Genomic DNA, 20,290 nt, shown 5'->3' with positions numbered 1-20,290 from the left:
GGGGACCCCAAACCCTCCCCGGGGTACAGCAGTTCCTTTCCCAGGGTTGTGTTGGAGGCATACTAGGCATTGTTGGACCAGACGTTTGGCTGAGTCTGGTATTCTGTCGTTGTGCCAGACTTTGGAGATGAGTTCGATCATGGGGGCAGACCCTATGTGTGCGGGGGAGTGTGCCATGGTCAGCACGGGGATCAAGTATGAGTCGGGTAGCAGCCATTTGTTCGAGTCTTTAGTTCGCCAACAACCGTCATCGTCCTTCAATCCTACCCGGGCCCATTCAGTTAATTCGTGTGGTGTGCTGGCTAGTTGGATATCCCTAATCGTTTCCCTAGCATCCTTCCATTTCTCAGTTTGTGACCTGGTCACGTACATACGGGTCGTGGACCTATTCTCGGCTGTGGTTCGGGCAGTAATGTCAGCTAGTGCATTTCCCTGACCTATAATGTCTGTCACCTTCTTGTGTGCCTGGCATTTGATCACAGCTAACCGTGTGGGGAGGAGGACTGCTTCGGTCAGGGCAGAGACTAGGTCTCCATGCAGGATGGGTGTGCCATGAGAAGTCAAGAATCCCCTCTCTTTCCATAAGAGCCCGAAGTGGTGAACTACCCCAAAGGCATACTGACTGTCTGTGTAAATGTTTGTGGTTGTCCCTGCTGCCAGGATGCAGGCTCGTGTGAGGGCAATTAGTTCAGCCGCCTGTGCGGATCGCTGTGTGATGCGGGCTGTCTCAACAACTGTTCGAGCTGTGGTGACTGCATAGGCAGCTGAGGTGGTGCCATCAGGGAGCTTGATGCATGAGCCATCCACCCACAGTTCTCCGTCAGGGTCCGGGAAGGCAGTATCCCGGAGGTCAACCCTACTCTTGGTTTGTTCGTCGGTGAGGGTCACGCAGTCATGTATAGGGGATGCATTGGGGTCAGCGTCAGGGAGAGGTAGTAGAGTAGCTGGATTCAGAGTGGTGCATCGTTTCAATGTGATATGGGGTGCAAGCAGAGTCAGTTCATACCCAGTCAGTCGTGCGCTAGTCAGGTGTTGAGTCTTGGTTTGGTTCAGGAGGGTATCAACAGCATGGGGTACCAATACTGTGAGGGGGTTCGAGAGCACGATCCCCTCACTTTGTCGGATAGAGACAGCAGCGGCGGCTACTGCTCGAAGGCAGGCGGGCAAGGCTCTGGCTACAGGGTCGAGAGTGGCAGAGAAGTAGGCACAAGGGCGTTGCTTAGGGCCTATGGACTGGGTTAGGACAGACAACGCACATCCCTCCCTTTCGTGGGTGTAGAGGGAGAAAGGTTTAGTGTAGTCTGGGGTTCCTAGGACTGGGGCCGAGCAGAGGGCGTCTCGTAATTCTTTGAAGGAGGATTGGCATTCGGGTGTCCAGGGGAGGGGGAAGGGGACATCCTTAGCCAGCAGGGAAAGCAGAGGCTTTATGGTGAGACTGAAGTTTGGCAACCACTGTCGACAAAAGGAGGTGAGGCCCACTAGGGATCGTACTTGCTTCTGAGTTTTGGGAACAGGGGTTTCTAGGATGGTTTGAATTCGGTCAGGGGTAAGTTTCCTCCCGTCTTTGGATAGTAGGTGGCCTAGATAAGTTACCTGGGGCTGGCAGAATTGCAATTTCTTTCTGGAGACCTTGTGACCGTTCTCCGCAAGGAAGCGGAGGAGGTGAATGGTGGCTGTGACGGCAAGAGGAGTGGTGTCGGCCGCCAAAAGAATGTCATCGACGTACTGTATCAATACCACTCCATCGGGCAGTTGGACTGCATCCAGTTGCCTCTTGAGGGCTTGGCTGTAAATACTGGGACTCTCAGTGTAGCCCTGGGGTGCCCTGCAGAATCTGTACGAACGGGCTTTTAAAGTGAAGCCGAACAGGTAGCGGCTGTCTGGGTGGATGGGGATGGAAAAGAATGCGTTCTTGAGGTCAATAACAGTAAAGATGGTGGCGGTGGATGGAATCAGGGTGAGGATGGTGGTGATGTCTGAGACCACGGGGTACTGGGGTATGACTACTTTGTTAACCTCTCGCAAGTCAACAATGAAACGGTAGGCTTTCTCATCCCCCTCGCCTTGCTTCTTTACAATGGGTAGGATAGGGCTGTTGCAAACATTACTCACTACTTCTTCTACCACTCCTGCCTCGACCAGGGACTCGATGATTTCCACCAATGCCCTCTCGCCTTCGGGTGATATCCGATACTGTGGAAGCTTTGGGAGCACTGCGTCCGGTCGGACGGTTATGTGTACCGGGTCGATCACCATGCGCCCTACATCTGAGTCGGTTTTAGCCCATAGATGTGAAGGTAATGTGTCGAGTAGGGACATATCAGCATCGGTTATAGAGAGCATACGCCGAGTGTGACAGGGTCTGGACAGATCTGGGTTATCGTGTAGGATGACTCGAACTCCGTCTGGGGAGCATCTGATAGTGGCTCGAAAATGTTTTAGCAAATCAAGTCCCATAATAGCATCGGGGGTGTTGGAGGAGAGCAGAAAGGTCGTGTCAGTGGTGTTATCTTCTAAGTCAAAGGAGATTGGTGCTGATAAGGGGTTAGTGGAGGGCGTTCCGTCAAAGCCTATTGAGGTTACGTGTGAGCCAGACAAGGGTGCCCTAGGAATCAGTCGTTTAGATAACGCACTACGTGTCGCCCCAGTATCTACCAGGAATGGAGATTTTGTGCCCAAGACCTTAGCGGTGACGTAAGGACCTTGCTGGTCAACACGGAGTTCGACTGGATCCCTCCCTTGCCCCTGGCGGTCCTATGCGAAGTCATGAGTGCTCTCATAGTCGGACTGCTGACACTGGTTTTGGCGGGGGCGATCAAAGGTGTTTGGTCTGCCTGGCCTGTCGTTGATGGTGTTGTTCGTGTGCCCTCGTCCCTGTCCTCTATTTCTGTGGTCGTATGCTGCGTCTCTGGGGTCCCTATTCTTGTTTATTTCCAGAAGGACCGGGCACTGGGATTTCCAGTGTCCGAACCCTCTACAGAACGCACATTGATTTCCATCTAAGTCTCTCCGTCCGTTGTAGGGTGTAGGTGTATGGTCTCTAGGGGGTAGCTTTCTAGGGGCGGTTGGTTGGTAATTCTCTTTTGGGGGTTCCCTTCCTATGGTCACCCCTTGCAACTGTGCTATCATCACCCTCTCCTTTAATTCCTTTTTCTTCTTCTCTGATGCCCTATCGTTCTCGTTCTTCTGATTTTCGTAGTATTGGGCCATCTGGAGAATTGCTGCGGGTTTGGAGGCTGCCCAGCTACTCTCGCTGGTCTGTAGCTTCTGGGAGACTTCTTGAGACAGACCCTTTACATAATTCTGGACAAAGAGGTGGTGTCCGGTTGCGGTGGTCATGTCTTGGCCACTGTAATCGGAAAACACAGTCTCGAATCGGGAGAAGTATTCAGACACATCCTCCTGGGGTTTCTGGCGGCAAGCCGTCACTATCGACCAGTCTACCTTTCTTTCTGGGATTAAAGTCTTCAGCTTTTGTACAATCTTGTCTGGGAGCTCTAAGATGGCTTTCGGGGGTTTCTGTCCAGGTTCTCGCTGTTTATCTATGGTATCGAGTTGTACCCAGGTATATCCGAACGGCTCAGCGTGGTCAACTTTCCGGATTTGTTTCCACACATCAGCCGGCAGACATAGCCCAAAGAACAAGTCGATATCTGCTAACGTCATTATCGTTGAGCCTAAGGCTGTGCCTAATTCAGTGTAGAAGGCAGTCGGGTTCTTTCTCAAGTCGGGTAGGGTCTTTCTAAAGGTCAAAATATCTTGCCGGTCCCACGGCTGGTAGACCCAGTTATATACAACCCTTCCCTTCGCATCTTGGTGGTTGATGTCGTCGTGCGTTCCCTGACCCCGTGGGGGGACCCAATAGGGGGCAGCTTCTTTAATGGGCATCATGGCATCGGCCCTTCCTCCCTGGGGCTTAGTTGCTATGGGGGTTTCTGTTTTGGTGGTCTGTCCATGTTCTTTAAGGTGTCGGTAGACCTCGAGTGTACGAGTGAAGAGGTTCGTTACATCGCCCTCTCCTTCTTCCCCAATGTCTACCTTCCTATATAGGGCCGCTAAGCCTTCGGGACCTTTATCGTGGTACCTATCCTCATATGTATTCAGGGTGTGATAACAGAGCCGTACGACGAAGTGTCGTCTGCGGCTGTCGGCATACGATTTATACACGTCCGTTATATACTCCTCACTTTCTTTTCGCTCCACCAGCGTCCCTACTATCTTGTCAATTCCTGCTCGTTCATCTTTAGTTAACCGATTCATTCTGGTGGACTCTTTCTTTCCCATCTCATGGTCGTCTAGCGTTGTAGTCGACGTTAGGTTCAGTACAAGAGGCTCAGCCGGCGCGGAGGCCGTGAGGGCCGAGGCCCCTGTACTGCTTTCGTTCGTGTTCGGGGGTTGTGGGTGTTGCACTACCGATTGGGAGGGTGCATACGGAGGGGGCATGTAAATGGTCGGGGGACCTAACAGTAATTCGTCATTCGTTTGCTGCTTGGAGGACAATACAGGGTAGAGCAAAGAAGGGGTCCTAACAGCGTACTGGCCTGAGGTTTCGGGCTCCTGTCTTAGTTTAGTTTCCCTTCTCTCCTTTATGTCTTCTTCTAACTTTTTAGCGGCTAGGTGAGCTGCCTTTCGTAATTCCTTTTCTGCTTTTACTTCTTCCCTCTTTTTCCGTTGCGTCGCTTCTTTGCGCCACATGCCAATACTGTCAAGCATAGTAGGCGTCGTCTTATTGCTACGCAGAGCTACTTCTAGCGCTTCTATCTTGCGGTCGTCGAAGGATCCCATCAGTGGCCACTGACTTTCGGGGTCCTTCTTGGTATATTTATGCCACAGCTTGCTATAAGCTACGGCGACTAGTCCATATTTAGTGAACATGTCCTTATTAGGGGTGCCTTCCAGTGGAGCCGGATGGTTCACCTCTAATAAGCGGTCCGGGCAGAACCAACTACCAATCAGTGGGGAGAAGATAGGCATGACGGGTTTCAACGGGGACAAAAGTCAGCACTACCTATCTTTTCACTGCTTGCAAAGACTAGACAGAATATCTCTATTCTTCGTTATTTGTAAGCAGAGAATACCTCCAAAGAACCAATATCGAACAACTAGTGTTCGGACAATCAATCAATCAATCAATGGGGAGATAAAGATAGGCACGACGGGTTTCAACGGGGACAAAAGTCTGCGTTACCTACCCTTCACTATTTGCAAAGACTAGACAGAATATTCCTATTCTACGTTATTTGCAAACAGAGAATATCTCAAAAAGCACTATTCTTCAAAACAATCAATGTTCGGACAATCAATCAATGGGGAGATAAAGATAGGCACGACGGGTTTCAACGGGGACAAAAGTCTGCGTTACCTACCCTTCACCATCTGCAAAGGGAGAGAGAGAGAGAGTATTTCTACTCCTCCCCGTTTGTAGACAGCGAAAATCTCAAAGAGAACAATCAATGAGCACAATCAATGAGCAATACTAGTATTCAAACAATCAATCAATTATTTCGCACTTTTGTCGTATTTCACGACCTTACCCGGACCGCGTGGACAGTTTCTCGTCTTCCGCCTCCAGCGCCCGATCGTCCTCTATTCTCCGTATTTGCCGCGGCACTCCTGATGGTTCCCAGTCAGGACCGTAGATCACTCGAGAGAGGTCTGCTCGGAACCAGTGAAGTTCGGATGATCGGCTGCCAGACGAGGGTCTATTGGGCAGGAGCTCTCCCGATCGTTGCAGTCGTTCACTCTGTCGTCGGGACCTCTCCCACTGGATCCACGTGTCGCTGATGGGCCCCACGTTTGGGACGCCAATTGTTAAATGGTAGCGGCAGTTTCAGTCGATAATCTTTCAAGTATTTGCCCGGTGGTAATCGCCTCTCATACCACTCGATAATTTACCAATAAAAGAGGCAGGCGCCGGAGACTGGAAGGCAGGAAACAAAGTTTTATTCCGTCGGAGCAGAACACATCAGATCAGACAGCAAGGTATCGTCACGAGGTGCTCTAACTGCATCTCTGAGACCTGGTCTCTTATACACTGGTTTATTGCTTTATTACACATAGTATATTCTTGTGATTCCCTTGATGTGCGGGGAAATATCCCCTGAAGCCCCGGCTCAGATCCGATCCCACACATGGTTACAGTAGAGGTTCCCACCCTACCCGCAGTGGGAGATGGCTATCGCGCAGCAGGGAATTCCGCTAATTCCCGGGGGTGTGTGCAACCGGCCGGGTCTCAGGGGGTAGGGGCTTTGATTCTACTGTAATCCCTTTATTGTGGGGTGTTTCCCTTACAGTAGGGGCAATAAACTGCATCCGCAGGGCTAGGCGATGGCCTGGGACCAGTTCAGACAATGGGGCGCAGAGGAAGGGGGTTATCAAAGGAGAGGCATGACCATGTATGGGTTGTCGGTCGGAAGTGGTTCCGTAGCAGGGTCGCGCAGAAGGAGAGGGTTTATGGCCTGTATGAGAGAGCGGGGGTGGCCGGCGCGCGGGGGGATGCTTGCAGCGCCAAGGGAAAACGCTGGCGGTCGAGAGTGAGCGGGGAGAGAGTGGGGTGCCTAAAATGGCGGCTGTGCATTCGCTGCGCGTGGCGCTGGGGAGAGGCAAGATGGCGCAGATAATGTTCAGTTTGCACGCTAAATTTCCACATGGATCGGTAGGGTCCCCCCCCCTAGGGGAGCACATGCTGTTGTTTCCGATTGTGGGTTGCCTTGTGGACTTGTTTTTTGTTGTTATTCATATAAAAATGAAACCGTTGTGTGGGGTCCGGATGGTGTGGCTGCCAACGCTTCTTTCAACTCCTGTGATCTCTCTTCTGCCGCAGCGTGTGTTCTACTGTTTGTATTATATGCTCCTTCTGTTTGCTAGCGGCCGGCCTGAAGGTTGTAGGCCCATCTTTGTATATCTTTTGGATTCTGTAATAAACGGTTTCAAAAAAAAAAAAAGAAGGTGAAGACCAAATTAAGTTCCCATTGTGGCATAAGAAAAAGAGAAGGGAGAAAAAAGTGGGTTATCCCCTTCAAAAATCTCTGCACCAGAGGCTCCTTGAAAAGTGAAGGCTAATCTGGTAGCCGAAGAAAAGCTGAAAGGGCTGAAAGATAGCCCTTCAAAGTGTTCAAGGCAGAGTTCTAATAGGTCAAGGTAAGGATAAGACAAGGATACCTGCCAGGGAGGCAGACAAAGGGTCAATGGACCTTTCTGTACAATATTTACAAAATATGTTGCATCGGCAGGCGTATACCGATTTTGTGGAGGGACGCCTGGCTGCCAGAATACCCTCACAGACTTTGGGAGGGAGGTCAAAAGCTGTCAACTGTCGCCGCTCAATCTCCATGCAAGGAGAGGGAGAGTGGACAGGTTCGGGTGGAGGACCCTCCCCTGCTGCTCCGACAGAAGATCCTCCCGAAGGGGCAATCTGATTGGAGGATCGATGCTCATGTCTAGAGGCTCGGGATACCAAACTCTCCGTGCTCAGTCCAGAGCCACAAGAATAACTTGTGTACGGTCGCTCCTGATCTTCTTGAGCACTCTGGGCAGGAGTGGTATGGGTGGAAAAGCATATAGAAGACCTGAGCTCCACTTGCTTCGAAAAGCGGCGCCGAGCGAGAGCCGCCTTGAAAACTCCAACGCGCAAAACTGCTGACATTGTGCGTTCTCTTCGGAGGTGGATAGATCTAACCAAGGCTCTCCGCACCGCTGAAAAGACCTTGTGCCACCTCCTAATGGAGACGCCACTCATGATCCGCAAGGCACCTTCGGCTGAGCTCATTCGCCCTGACGTTCAGAGATCCTGCCAGGTGTTGAACCACCAGGGAAATGTTCTGTTGTTCCAAGCCATATCCAGAGACACAAAGCCTCCTGACTCCACCATATTTGTTGCAGTGCCAAGTGGCGGTAGTGTTGTCCGTGAACACCTGTATCAGCCTTCCCTTTATGGATGGTAAAAAGGCTTTCAGTACCAGTCAGACAGCTCGAAGCTCCAACAGATTGATATGAAGCCTGGCCTCTACCGGAGACCAGAGTCCTCTGATCTCCACCTCGCCCAGATGGCCACCCCATCCCAGAAGGATCGCATCTGTTACTACTTTGAGATGTGGGTGGGGAAGGAGGAAAGATCTGCCTTTGATCCGATCGTGGTCTGTTAGTCACCACTGCAGGTCTTTTGTAGTGCCCTCCGAAATCTGAACCAGGAGAGATTACCTTGATGCTATGCCCATTGGAACTTCAGGTCCCATTGCAGAGCCCACATATGCCTCCGTGCATGGTTCACTAGCAGCATGCAGAAGGTCACTCTCAACAAAATCTAAGATAGAGGCTGAAACATCGACATCATAGCCTGAATATCCTGGAGTAATCGTTTGGGAGGTTAAGCCCAGAACTGAACCGTGTCCAGAACCGCTCCACTGAAAGGAAGCATCTGAGATAGGGTTAGGTGTGACTTTGGCACTTGATAGTGAACCTCAGCGAATGCAGGCGGTTCATTGGGACCATAAAACAGCAGGAATAACAACGACAGCCTATTTCTGGCCTGGGAACCCTCTCTATAGCTCCCTTGGCCAAGAAAGTATTGATATCCTCACAGATCAGAGCCAGGTGATCCTCCTTTAGCTGATCATACACTGGAGGCATAGATGGAGGGGTACTCTTGAAGGGGACGGAATAGCCCCTTCAGACTATCTGCAACACCCACCTGTCCGATGTGATTTTCTGCCAGTGGTGGAGATGATGGCCTACTTTGCCACCGACTGACTGTCAGTGTTCTTGGGGTATAGGACTAGGAAGGTTTTGCAGTGAAGGAGGGGATCTTGACATGGCTTAACCACTGACCTCCCGACCCACGGGTTCGGGGTGCACTTTATCCATGGCCCCGTAGAGGTTGCTGAACTTGCGGGGCCCGCTGGGCGGAAAAGGGTTGGCATGGTTGGTAGCCCTTTCCGTAAGCACGAAAGGGGCGAAAAGTAGATGCGGGGCGGGAAGTCGTGGGGAGGCCCAAGGACTTGGCCGCAGCCTGCAGGTCCTTGAAACGAACGCTCAAGGGCAGCTTCTACTTTGTCTCCAAAGAGATGGGAGCCATCAAAGGGCATGTCCATAAGGTTAGCTTGGACATCCCCCGAAAACTTGGATGTTCTCAGCAAGGCATGGCGACGTCCGGCCACCGTCATGGAAATCGCTCTGCCCAGCGAGTCTGTCATGTCCAAGCCACATATGATGGCACACTTTGCTGCATCTCCCCCATCTGAAATACCTTGGGAGAGTAGAGCCTGGTCCTCCTCCGAGACCCTGGGCAGCACGTGCGCAACCGTGTCCCATATCAAATGGGAATAATGGCCCAAGAGGCACAGACCACAATGCCAGACTGGTGGAAGAAAAAATGTTAACTCCAAAACGCGCCACAGGAAGTGGAAGCCTGAACCACCAAGCTTTGATGGGTGGGTTGGGCGGTGATGAAAACTGGGTTGCCTGGTGCAGGGCGATGGCAGCGGGCAATCGTCCTATTCACAGGAGCCCATGTGCTGGATTTGGACCGGTGCCGAGAAGGATGTTCGTTAAGGCTTCATTAAAAAACAGTAGGGGTTCTGAGCTGGAGACCCCAGGCTGCAGGACCTAAATCAAGACGTTAGTCTTTACTGCCACAGTAGGGAGCTGCAGGTCCAGGACCTCAACAGCCCTATGCACCACCATAGTAAAGGATGCCACCTCCTCCGTAGCCAGGGTAGGTGGAGACAGCAAACCAGAGTCTGGGGAGGTGTCCAAACCACTGGCTTCACCCAGTTCCTCGTACCAGTCCATATCTTGTGGATGCAGGATTTTGAAGGGATCCTGCTCCCCCACCCAATCCTCTTCATCCACCCCCAACCCTTCAGAATAGGGCAGGTTGAACGCCATGGAGCCGTACAGCTCTGTCTGCGCCCGTCTCGGTGTCTGGGGACGCCCAACTGACTCCGTTTCGTTGGGAATGTTGACTGGGGAGGCGCCGCCGCTGGGTGCCTGTGACGCTAGGACCTCGGCACTGGACAGGGAGCACGGGAAGGTTTCTGCGGAGGTGAGACCAGAACCGATCTGGACCCAGGATAGGGTCCAATTGAAGGTTGTGGTGCTGGGGGCTGAGCTGCAGACGCGGGACCCACAGGGACTCCTCCATCATCTGAGCCTGCAGGGCCCATAGGCACGCCGGCAGGGTCTGGCCGCCCAAATGTGGTGCACATGGCGTCATAGAACTCCTTAAGCTAGGAGGGGGTCTCTCCTGGACCCGGAAAGGCAGGGAAACGCAGAGCCGACCCAAGCACCCACTCTGCGGACCAGGGCCTCGAACGTCGAGGTTCCCTGCCACGTTGTGAGACGGGTGGGGTGAAGTCGAAGCACGCTTCTACTTCTTGTGTTTTTAGTGGTGCCTCTTACCTGACTTTGATTACTTTGATGAAGGGGACTGCTCGGACATTCCTCTTGACCGAGACCTGGACTGGGATCGAGACCGACGAGGCGACTGCCGCGGTGCCGGACATCAGACCACGAGCAGCTTTAGGGACCACTTTCTCAAAGCCTTCGGCGCCATGGCCTGGCAGACAGAGCACGACTTCCAGTCATGGTCGCGCTCCAGGCACCAGAGACAAACTAAGTATGGGTCTGTGACCGACATGGCGCGGTGACAGGACCCGCACGGTTTGAACCCTGAGGTCTTCTTACTTGACATCGTACACACCAATAGAAGTCGACGAAAGTCTGTTAAAAAATGACAAGGGCAAGCTCTCTTGAACGGATTGGCCCTGCCTGGCGCAGAAAGATAAGAACTGACGTCAGCGCGCCATAGTAGCGGTTATATTGATGACGTGGACGTCACGACGACGAACACAATGCGGACTAAGTCATGCGGAGTCAACCGATGTCACCTACTGGCGTACAGGGGTACTGCTAAGAAAAGTCTTTCTGATCCAGCCTGATGTTTGAAAGTTCAAAGGTAAGGAATCTTCGGCTGGATGTCTCTGTCAAATGTGGAAATCGCTCTGCCTAGCGTGTCGGTGATATCAAGTCTGCATTGAATTGTGAACTTCGCAGCATCCCTTACAATAGAAGACTTGAATAAAGAGGGTTGATCAGGCAGCCGCAGGAAAGCAGACGGAGCAGAAACATGACCCTTGAGAAGGCCCGGAGCAGAGCCCTGCTGTGCAAGGGCAAGAATAAAGAGAAGAATATTAGCAAATGAAGCACAAATAAGGTCAATAGACCTTTCGGTACAATATTTTATACATTTTTGCCAACGGCAGGCATATACCGATTAGGTGGGGGGGCCGCCTGGCCGATAGGCCACCAGAATAACTGTACACATTTCGTGAGGAAGGTAGAAAACTATCAACTTTCGCTGCTCAATCTCCACGCAAGGAGTCCGACAGTAGACTGGTTCGAGTGGAGAACCCTACCCTGCTGCTGCGTCAGAAGATCCTGAAGGGGCAGCCTGATCAGAGGATCGATACTCATTTTTAAAAGTTAAGAATACCAAACTGTTTGTGCCCAGTCCGCAGCCACAAGGATGACTTGGGCCCGGTCGTTACTGATCTTCTTGAGAACTCTGGGCATTCATATCACTCCCATCTCTCACTGATTGGGAATGCACAGCCTGGGCCTCCTCAGGAACCTGTGTTTACCGACCACAATACTAGGCTGGTGGAAGAGAACATCTTCCCAAGTGCGTCCAACCTCTTGGAATCCCTGTCAGGGGGAGAGCAAGGGAACGTGCCATGGGATGTTGAGGCTTGGGCCACCAGGCTCTCAGGGGTAGGATGTTGGCTAAGGAAACTTGGATCATCCGGGGCAGGGCAATGGAGGCATGCTATTGCCCTGTTCACAGCAGTACCTGTGCTAGGCTTGGACCATGTGCCTCAAAAGGACATCCGCCAGTGCTTCATTAAAGAGCAAAAAGGGTATGGATGAGGAAGCCTCAGGCTGCAGCACTTCAGTCAAGAGGTTAGTCTTTACCTGCGCCCAGGGAAGCTCTAGCCCAAGGACCTCTGCTGCCCTCTTCATCACCATAGCATTACCATAAAAAGCTCCCTCCTACATAGCCACAATAGGTAGAGAGAGTATACCAGCATCTGGAGAGGTGTTCAGTCGACTGGCCTCCGCAAACTCCTCATACCAGTCCAATTCCTCACTGGGCATGTCTAACTGGTGTTCTATAGGGTCCAGTGACCCCCCTCCCACTCTTCTCCCATGCCTGAAACTTCCTCAGGCAGATACTGTATCCACCAGAAAAAGCATTACCAAAAGTAAGTAACTTGTTCTTCTGATGGATACATCTGCCTGTGGATTACTCACCTTTTGAATTGAATCCCCAAGAAGTACCACACTCGGAGGAGGGTGCTTGCCTGCCTATACCGAAAACTCCTGTAACACAGGACGAGCAAAATGTCCGTCCCTCCTCACTTTCGAATCCAAGCAATAATGCTTTGCAAAAGTGTGGAGGGAGGACCAAGATGCCACATTGAAGATGTCAATCACAGGGACTCCTCTAACCAAAGCCGAAGAAGACGACTTAGAATACTTTCAGGAGGCTCCTTCTTGGCCATGGCATAGCAAATCTTGATGCACAGGATTTGCCACGTGGACAGAGTTCTTTTGTGGCCAGTTTGCCCTTAATTTTGCCAACATCTCCAATGAAAAGTGGACCATCCAGTCGGAATTCTTTGGTTCTATCCTAGTAGAAAGTCACTGCCCTCTTGGGGTCCAAATGGTGAAGTCTCTCTTCCTTAGAAGGATGTGGGGGAAGAGTAGAAAGTAGGCCAGGTAATGGACCCCCCCCCCCCCAATGGGATGGAGTGACCCACCTTAGAACCTCTTTCTGTTGTCTCTCTTTTTTTTTTTTATTAAACAAAGTCCAAATATGTATATTGCAAAAGGGAACGCACCTGTTAGTGCAGCACCATAACATAAGGAAAAATCGAAACATTAAAAGGAAATCATACATAAAATAAATCCTTGTTAGCAACAAGCGCATGCAAAAACATTTGTGATACAAATTTGTTTTTATCGCAAGTCGTCTCAAGAAGCCATGATTTTTCAATAGCTGTGAAGCTCAGAGAAAATAGATACATACCCTACGAGGACAGGTAATATATAACCTCCAGACAGATGCAAAAAGCATTGTAGGAGAATAACAATAAGAGGTTCCTATAAAGCCTAAAAACTCCTACCATGAAATGTATCACTGAAAACGGGTAAGGAATCTACAGCTAGATGTCGCTATCAGATTGTTTCAGACACTGCCCATCACACAGCGTAAGATATTGAGTTCACACCGTCATGTTCCAAGGGTGAACAAATAAAAAACCTATCTCAACCCAGAAAGGAGCAAGGCACTAACTTGTGTGTTCCAAAGAATACACTATAAACTCTTCAAAAATGGAAGAACTTATAATAAATATGCAGTCCGCTCAGTAAGAGAAAACAACCTGCACCACAAAACGCATAGCCAAAAGGACTTTAATGAAGGATGAACCACAAGAGCATGTTTTCAAAAGAATACAAACCATAGGCTCTAAATCCAGTAGCGCCATAATAAATATGCACCCCACTAGAGTAGTGAGACACTCATGTGTGAGCAGCTACGCTATACAAAACCCGATTGACTGACTGATTGACATACTATGCTGATTACTCTAACGAGTAAATACCAGAGCGTCCCTATATAAAAGACTTACAACTGGCATACCAACACGTCCCTGTGAGAGACAATGAAAGGTCGAAACCATGCATATGTTAGCATACTGAACTGCTTGTGACAGAAAATAAAGACGAGTTACACCAGTAACAGAAAATGAAAAAACTATGACTGTAAAGACCTCTGTCTACCACACAACCTGAGTCACCAAGCTACGAGTGGAAGGATGTCTATGAAGACAAACTGAGTTCCCAGGCGCAGGCAAGTGTCTACGTGCAATATCCCGGTCCACTGAGGCCTCGACTCAGGCTTGGTTCGAGGACCTAATAAAACATCAAACAAGGCCTCCCCAAACGGAAGAACAGGCTCTTCCCCTGTCTGTCCTTGAAAGAGGAACTCAATCAAAGGGTCTGTGGGCCTTTGCACTGTAGGAAGTGACAAGCTTAAAACCGTAGCCACTTTCCTTAGCATGTCTGCAAAGGAGAAACATGCCTCAGCAGCAAGGCCAGGGGGAGAAAGCAACCCTGAAACTGGTGAAGAATCCAGGCCACTAGCTTCTCCTAGAGCAGACAACCCCCTCTCCTCCATCTGAGTCACATTAATGTCAGTAATGGGATTAAAGAGCCCTGCCTCAATCGACACAGGCTGTCTTTCCATAACCTATTCCTGAGAAGGAACAAAAACCTGCATATTCCCCTCAGTTTGAATAGTCGACTACACATCTGACATCGTACGACGCCTACACAGAGGAGGAGAAGCAACTTTGACCGACAGCACCGATGTCAGTGTCTGTGTCGGGTGATCGAAGTACGACGTCGTAGGCCGAGATCCTGAAGGACTGTGGACCTGTGCCAAAGCTGCGCCAGCCGACGTTGACCGGCGCCAACTCATGGACTTCAACAGCTCAACTGTCACTGAGGACAAACCCTCCAATGGTGCCCCACTAACCTCCTTCGGGCCTAAAGGTGCTCCAGAGGGAGATGGGGTTCCAAAGATGAGGTGTAAGGAATTAGAATATTTCCTCATCTGAGCCATTGATGCCCCGGCTCCTGGAAACACAGGGAGATGCGGTGCGGAGTCGTGCACAGCCTCTTCAACAGTCGAGCGGGAGGGGCCATTGGAGACGGAGTCTCCACGCCGTGAAGTTCGAGAATGCTGTGGCTTCAACCGTCCCTTACCTTTTGACTTCCCTGGAAAACAACATCCTCCAGACTGGCTCCGGCTCCTAGATTGACCCTGCAAACGCTCTTACCAGGAGGACCATGACAAAGACATTGCCATCAAATTTAAATGCCACTCCTTGAGCCACTTTGGCTTCAGTTTCTTGCAGGAGCAGCAATCCTCAGCACAGTGGTACCCACCCAAACACCACATACAAATTGTATGCGGGTCCGTCACCGAAATATATCGGCTACAAGACCCACAAGGTTTGAAACCTGAAGAAATAGACAAAGGCACACTGTTCCACCGACAACAAAGTACTGCAGCAGGTCGAAAAAACGATCAGAGGAAACGCTTCTCCAGATCCACATTGAAGAGCGGAAAAGAAGAAACTGATTCCCATGCCCCAGAGGGGACTTATATGGCTCCACTGACGTCATGACAGGAGTCGACATCGTCACAGAGCCATACGACGCTGTCCCCCAACACGCAGATTTACTGCTGAAACATTTACGGATCGAAATTGGCACCTGGGGAGAATTCAAAAGTTAAGGAATCTGCGGCTAGATGTCTCTATCAGATAAGGTCAACACTGATGTGGTCTGCTGCTGGTAATGGCTTTGCCAGAAAGATTGTCATAAGGTGCTCTTAAGAAGCAATACATCAATGCCATTGGGACAACCAGTCGCACATGCAGGCAACAATCACTGGTGAATAAGGCACTTTGAGAACCTGCCAGGGGTGAGTTCTGTACCAGCGCTAAGAAACTTGGCCCTGGCAGGCAGTCAAGACCAAGGAAGCAAGTGACTTGTCTGTAATGGAGGATTAGAGAGAGAAGGGTAGGAAACAGCAGGAAGAATGCAGTTCATCTCAGGGAGGATCCCATGTGCAATTAGATGCAAGGTCATGACGCATGTCTATTTTCTTGTCTTGAACAAGTTCTTGTCTTTATATTTGGATTGGTTCTCTCTCAATGAAGGCAGCACTGAGGCATAGAAGGGCAAGGTGGAGCCAATTCTTAGGGACTGCAATTATCTTTTTAGCACATATGAGGTGATGTTGTGGTTTGGTTGGTATCAAGTCTCAGAAAAAGAAGATGTGGCCTTCGTCTAGCCGGTCCGGAAGTCTTGTTTTCTGATGGCGAGTCAAAAGAAAAAAATCTCCAAAATATATTCTTGGAATGAGGAGACTAGGAATACATCCCGTCCTCTCACATCTTATCTTCATTATGTTATCCTCACTTTCTATCTCACTTGTGGCTCTGCAGCAAGACAAACTACATACTTTGCTATGTAACTGAAAAACCAAACAACATTGTGGAAGGAAAGAGACAGATAAGCAAACTAAGGAATCTTGCAGTGATCTACGATTTAGCAAAAACTGTAATTTCAAAGAGTATGCAAGAGAGTGGGGAGGTGTGGAAGGGAAGTACTATGCCAACAAGGAAAAAAACACTACATAAGACGTTGCTTAGCAAACAGATGGAAACACAAGACACCATAAGAGATAAAACGTCCTTAAAGTCTTGTGTTTGACATACAAAATCCTATTTTAAAAATCACTTTAATTTCTACAGAAATGTTGCACAAGACTTAACTTTTGTCACTTCTCCAACGCTTTGTGGCTAACAATCCTGTGCTTCAAAATGCCTTGACACAGTAGTAGATAGTTTGCGACAACGCATGTGCTGTTGCTTGCAAGACATTTTGTTTGTTTACAGTAAGCTCAGAGACCACCCATTGCTCATCATCGGTTGGCTTCATCATCACTCCCATTTCCTTGCTTCTCTTTGGTCAGCGCCTACCAGATTAACTTCCTCTTAGTGTGTTGGTCCCTTCCCTGGAGTATGGCTCAAGTACTTGTGTCATTCCACTTTCGAAGTTCCTTTTTTCTTTTAGTTGAAGACTACATTAAAGATCAAGTGTTTGCAGGCTATCTCCCTCATATGCTTCTACCCCCGTCCCGCTCCATATTGTTGCTTGCACTTCTGACCCTCCTATCCCTCTCCAAGTTGTTGCTTGTCCCCTGCCATTCCCCTCTGTGTTGTTGCTTACCTCCTAACACTCTTGTGTCCCTCTCTGTGTTGGTGCTTGCCCCTCCCACTCAGCTCCATGTCGTTGCTTGCCCCCTCCCGTCCGTCTCCATGTTGGAGCTAGCCACCTCCAACCCCTCTCTGTGTTATTGCTTGCCCTTCTCCCTCCCCCGTCCCATACATAACACTTTTTTTTTCACAGCTCGGGCACGGAGGATGGCCAGATGGCATCTACACCTTTTGTGTTGCACGCCCTCCCTCTTTCCGAGACGCCGCCTGTCCTCCAGCTAGAAATGAGGGAAAAATGTGCTATGAGCCATTTTCTTCTTAAACTTTCAACCATGCTGCACATGTGCAACAAGGCCAAAAACATTGACAAAGGCGAGTGTTTGCATAGGCAAGACCTATTTGCTTTGCCAATGCTTGTCCGTTTAAGCATATAGTTTGTGGAACTCACTTCATTTAGAATTAAGGAGCGACACTAACTCAACTTTATTTCACAAAAAGTTCAAAATACACCAATTTCGTCTTTTAAAATGACAGAACTGTGACTTAGACTGTATCCTGCCATACACTACTGCCTAGGTACATGAAAACGTATGATAAACTATTGTACTTCATAACAATTCTTATAAGCTAACATATTTTTTTCAAAACGTATTTAAATAAAATCATTAGACTAATAAAATAAAACACAGCAGTGAAAAATCCACGATAAAAATAACTTTCAAAGTGTGTGACTTGCAGTTATACAAAATGCAATTTTGTTAGGTTATTTGAATGACTTACATTTTTAATACTGATTATAGTTGAAGAACAATTTATAGCGTTTTTTAAAATATACATTTTAAGCCCACATACCGTTGATCCATTTCGAAACACTTGGTCCAATCAGCTAACGCTGAATTCTTCTCATTAGCTTTCCATGTATACAAGATAATTTTGCCACATTCTAATCCTACTGCAATTATGTAGCTGTTAAAAAATGTAGATACTAGAATTATTCACTATAGCCATCATCAACCAATATCATTGATTCATTTCTATGAGAATGAGTTGGATTGCTGTTAAATAATTTTGAAAAGAAACTGAAGCAATTTCAAATTTTTCCAACGTACATACTTATATTTACCTGTAATTGGTCAACTGTGAACAATGCCAAACAATGAACACTTGGCCTATTAATCCTCTAGTTAGAGCTCTTAAAGCAACGATTTATGTGGTGAGACCCAAAGCAGCTATTTTGTATATGGAAGGTGAAGACTAACATACCCTGATCCCTCATCTCCCCGGAAAAAATATTTCCTTGCACTGTGACCAGCAGTACGGCAATAAATTGTATGTGCTACACTAGGACCACGGAGATTTCACAAAATTCATATAGAATCCCTGACTGTAAAGCGGCTTACATGTATAAAGGTGGGGGGTACCCTGCTGTAGATAGGTATTCCGAATAGAAAACCAGTTCAATGTAGAAAGACTTGGAATTCTTCCCAGCACAAATGCGTGACCAACAGTGCTATCACCTTGATGAACCCCTTTCAATGCTGAACTCAAGTAAGGTTAAAGCTACTACTCCTCCAATGACACTCACACGGTGGCACTGACAATGTGAAACGAGCACAAGAAAAGAGATCATGGATGATCGTGCATATTTGCAAAGTCCTCGGACATTCCCACCCCCTGTGCTTGTTTCTCCTACCCAAACCCCAAATGTCTTGAGTCCCCGCTACTTTCTACTGCCACCAGCCGTTGTTACCTGCACAGCAAGGAGCGGAGTCAGCTTCCCTTTATGTTGCCTGGCACACAATATCCCGCCCAAGGGACGTTCTGAGTCAAGAAATCTGGTGCGGACACTGGCAGCACTGAATTAGCTACGCCTTGGGCGAAGTTGGCAGAGTGCAAGAAACCTTGAATCACCTAAACAAATCAACGTTTCTTGGATACAAACAAGTACGCACGTGTAGCTAAACTCTTCTCTCACCCCTGAAGTAATGCCCCAGTGGACACCATACACCATGCAATCTTGCACCTGGATGAACTGAGCTAATGTAACCAGCTAAAGCTTCTGTTACATCAGCCATTAGTTGATAAAAGCACAAGTCAAGTTTCATGGAAATATCTCCCACTTCTTAGGGAACGGGAAATACCTGGAAAACCAGACTGTCCCGCACTTCTATGGTAGAAATCATTACACATTCCTTTTTAAAGGAAAAGTTTCCACTTCTATACACTAGTGCACAAAACTAGGGCCCTGAAAGGATGTCCTTAACCCTAGAAATCAGTTCGCAGAACGGGGAGGACGGGTGGGGCGGTAAGGAATCTATAACTAATGTTTCTTACAGATATATCGTTACTGAAGGTAAGTAACTTGTTCATCTGAAAGAAACACATTAGTAATAGATTCCTTACCTTAGAATAGATACCCCAGCAACACCAACCCTGGAGATGGGTCTGCGAACAAAGAACACACCAGAAAGTCTTGGAGAACAGAACGGCCAAAGAAGCCATTTCTCCAGACTTGACTGTCAAGAAAGTAGTGCTTTGTGAAAGTGTGCAATGAAGCCCAAGTAGCTGCCTGACAGATGTCATTCAGAGGAACGCCCCGTCCCAGAGCAGTGGTTGCTGCCGTCGCCCTGGTGGAATGGGCGCGCAGCCCCACTGGAGGCTCCTTCTTTGCCAAAGAAGAGCAGGCTTTGATACACAAAACGATCCATTGGGAGATAGTTTGTTTGTGTACGGCCCGATCTTTCTTGGCGCCCACGTACCCAACAAAGAGCTGGCCATCCACCTGGAACTGTTTGGTGCGATCCAAATAAAAGGAAAGCGCACGTTTTGGGTCCAGACGGTGGAGCCTCTCTTCCTCCTTCGAAGGATGCGGAGGCGGAAAGAAGGTGGGAAAAGTGATGGTCTGCCCGATGTGGAAGGCAGTGACTACCTTGGGCAGGAAGGATGGACAAGTCCTGAGGACAACTTTGTCCGGATGCACAGATAGAAAAGGAGGCTTAGAAGAAAGCGCCTGGAGCTCACTCACCCGTCTGGCAGAGGTGATGGCCACCAGGAAAGCAGTCTTGAGAGTTAAGAGCCTCAGAGGACAGTTGTGAAGTGGCTCAAAGGGAGCGCACATTAAATAAGTTAAAACTAGGTCCCACTGAGGCATAACAAAAGGAATAGGAGGAAAGAGATGAGTTATGCCTTTCAAGAAACAATTTACCTCCGGGGACTTGAAAAGGGAAGGCTGATCTGGGAGCCGAAGAAAGGAAGAGATGGCCGAGAGATAGTGTTTGATAGTGCCCAGAGCAGAGCCCTGCTGGGCCAAAGAAAGAAGGAACAAAAGAACCTCAGCAATATGGGCAGAGAGGGGATCCACAGCCTTTGCTGTGCACCATGCCACAAATTATTTCCACCAGCAGGCGTATAACATCTTGTGGAGGGACGCCTGGCTG

The 20,290-nt window shown here is 49.1% G+C and overlaps 1 protein-coding gene across 4 annotated transcripts in view; it reads right to left on the bottom strand.

The window, feature by feature from the left end:
• The window catches only part of ELP2 (elongator acetyltransferase complex subunit 2), a 940,461-nt gene that overhangs the window by 18,857 nt on the left and 901,314 nt on the right, over nucleotides 1–20,290 (bottom strand). For all 4 annotated transcript variants that reach the window (XM_085606785.1, XM_085606787.1, XM_085606786.1 and 1 more), the window contains one exon: nucleotides 17,706–17,819. In XM_085606785.1, the coding sequence (XP_085462911.1) occupies nucleotides 17,706–17,819 (114 nt within the window). The remainder of the gene's footprint in view (nucleotides 1–17,705; nucleotides 17,820–20,290) is intronic.

The sequence above is a fragment of the Triturus cristatus genome, chromosome 5_2 (assembly GCF_964204655.1).
Source record: "Triturus cristatus chromosome 5_2, aTriCri1.1, whole genome shotgun sequence".
Lineage (NCBI taxonomy): Eukaryota > Metazoa > Chordata > Amphibia > Caudata > Salamandridae > Triturus > Triturus cristatus.
The sequence above is the reverse complement of the archived record's forward strand: the minus strand, read 5'-3'. Positions and strand labels throughout refer to the sequence as shown.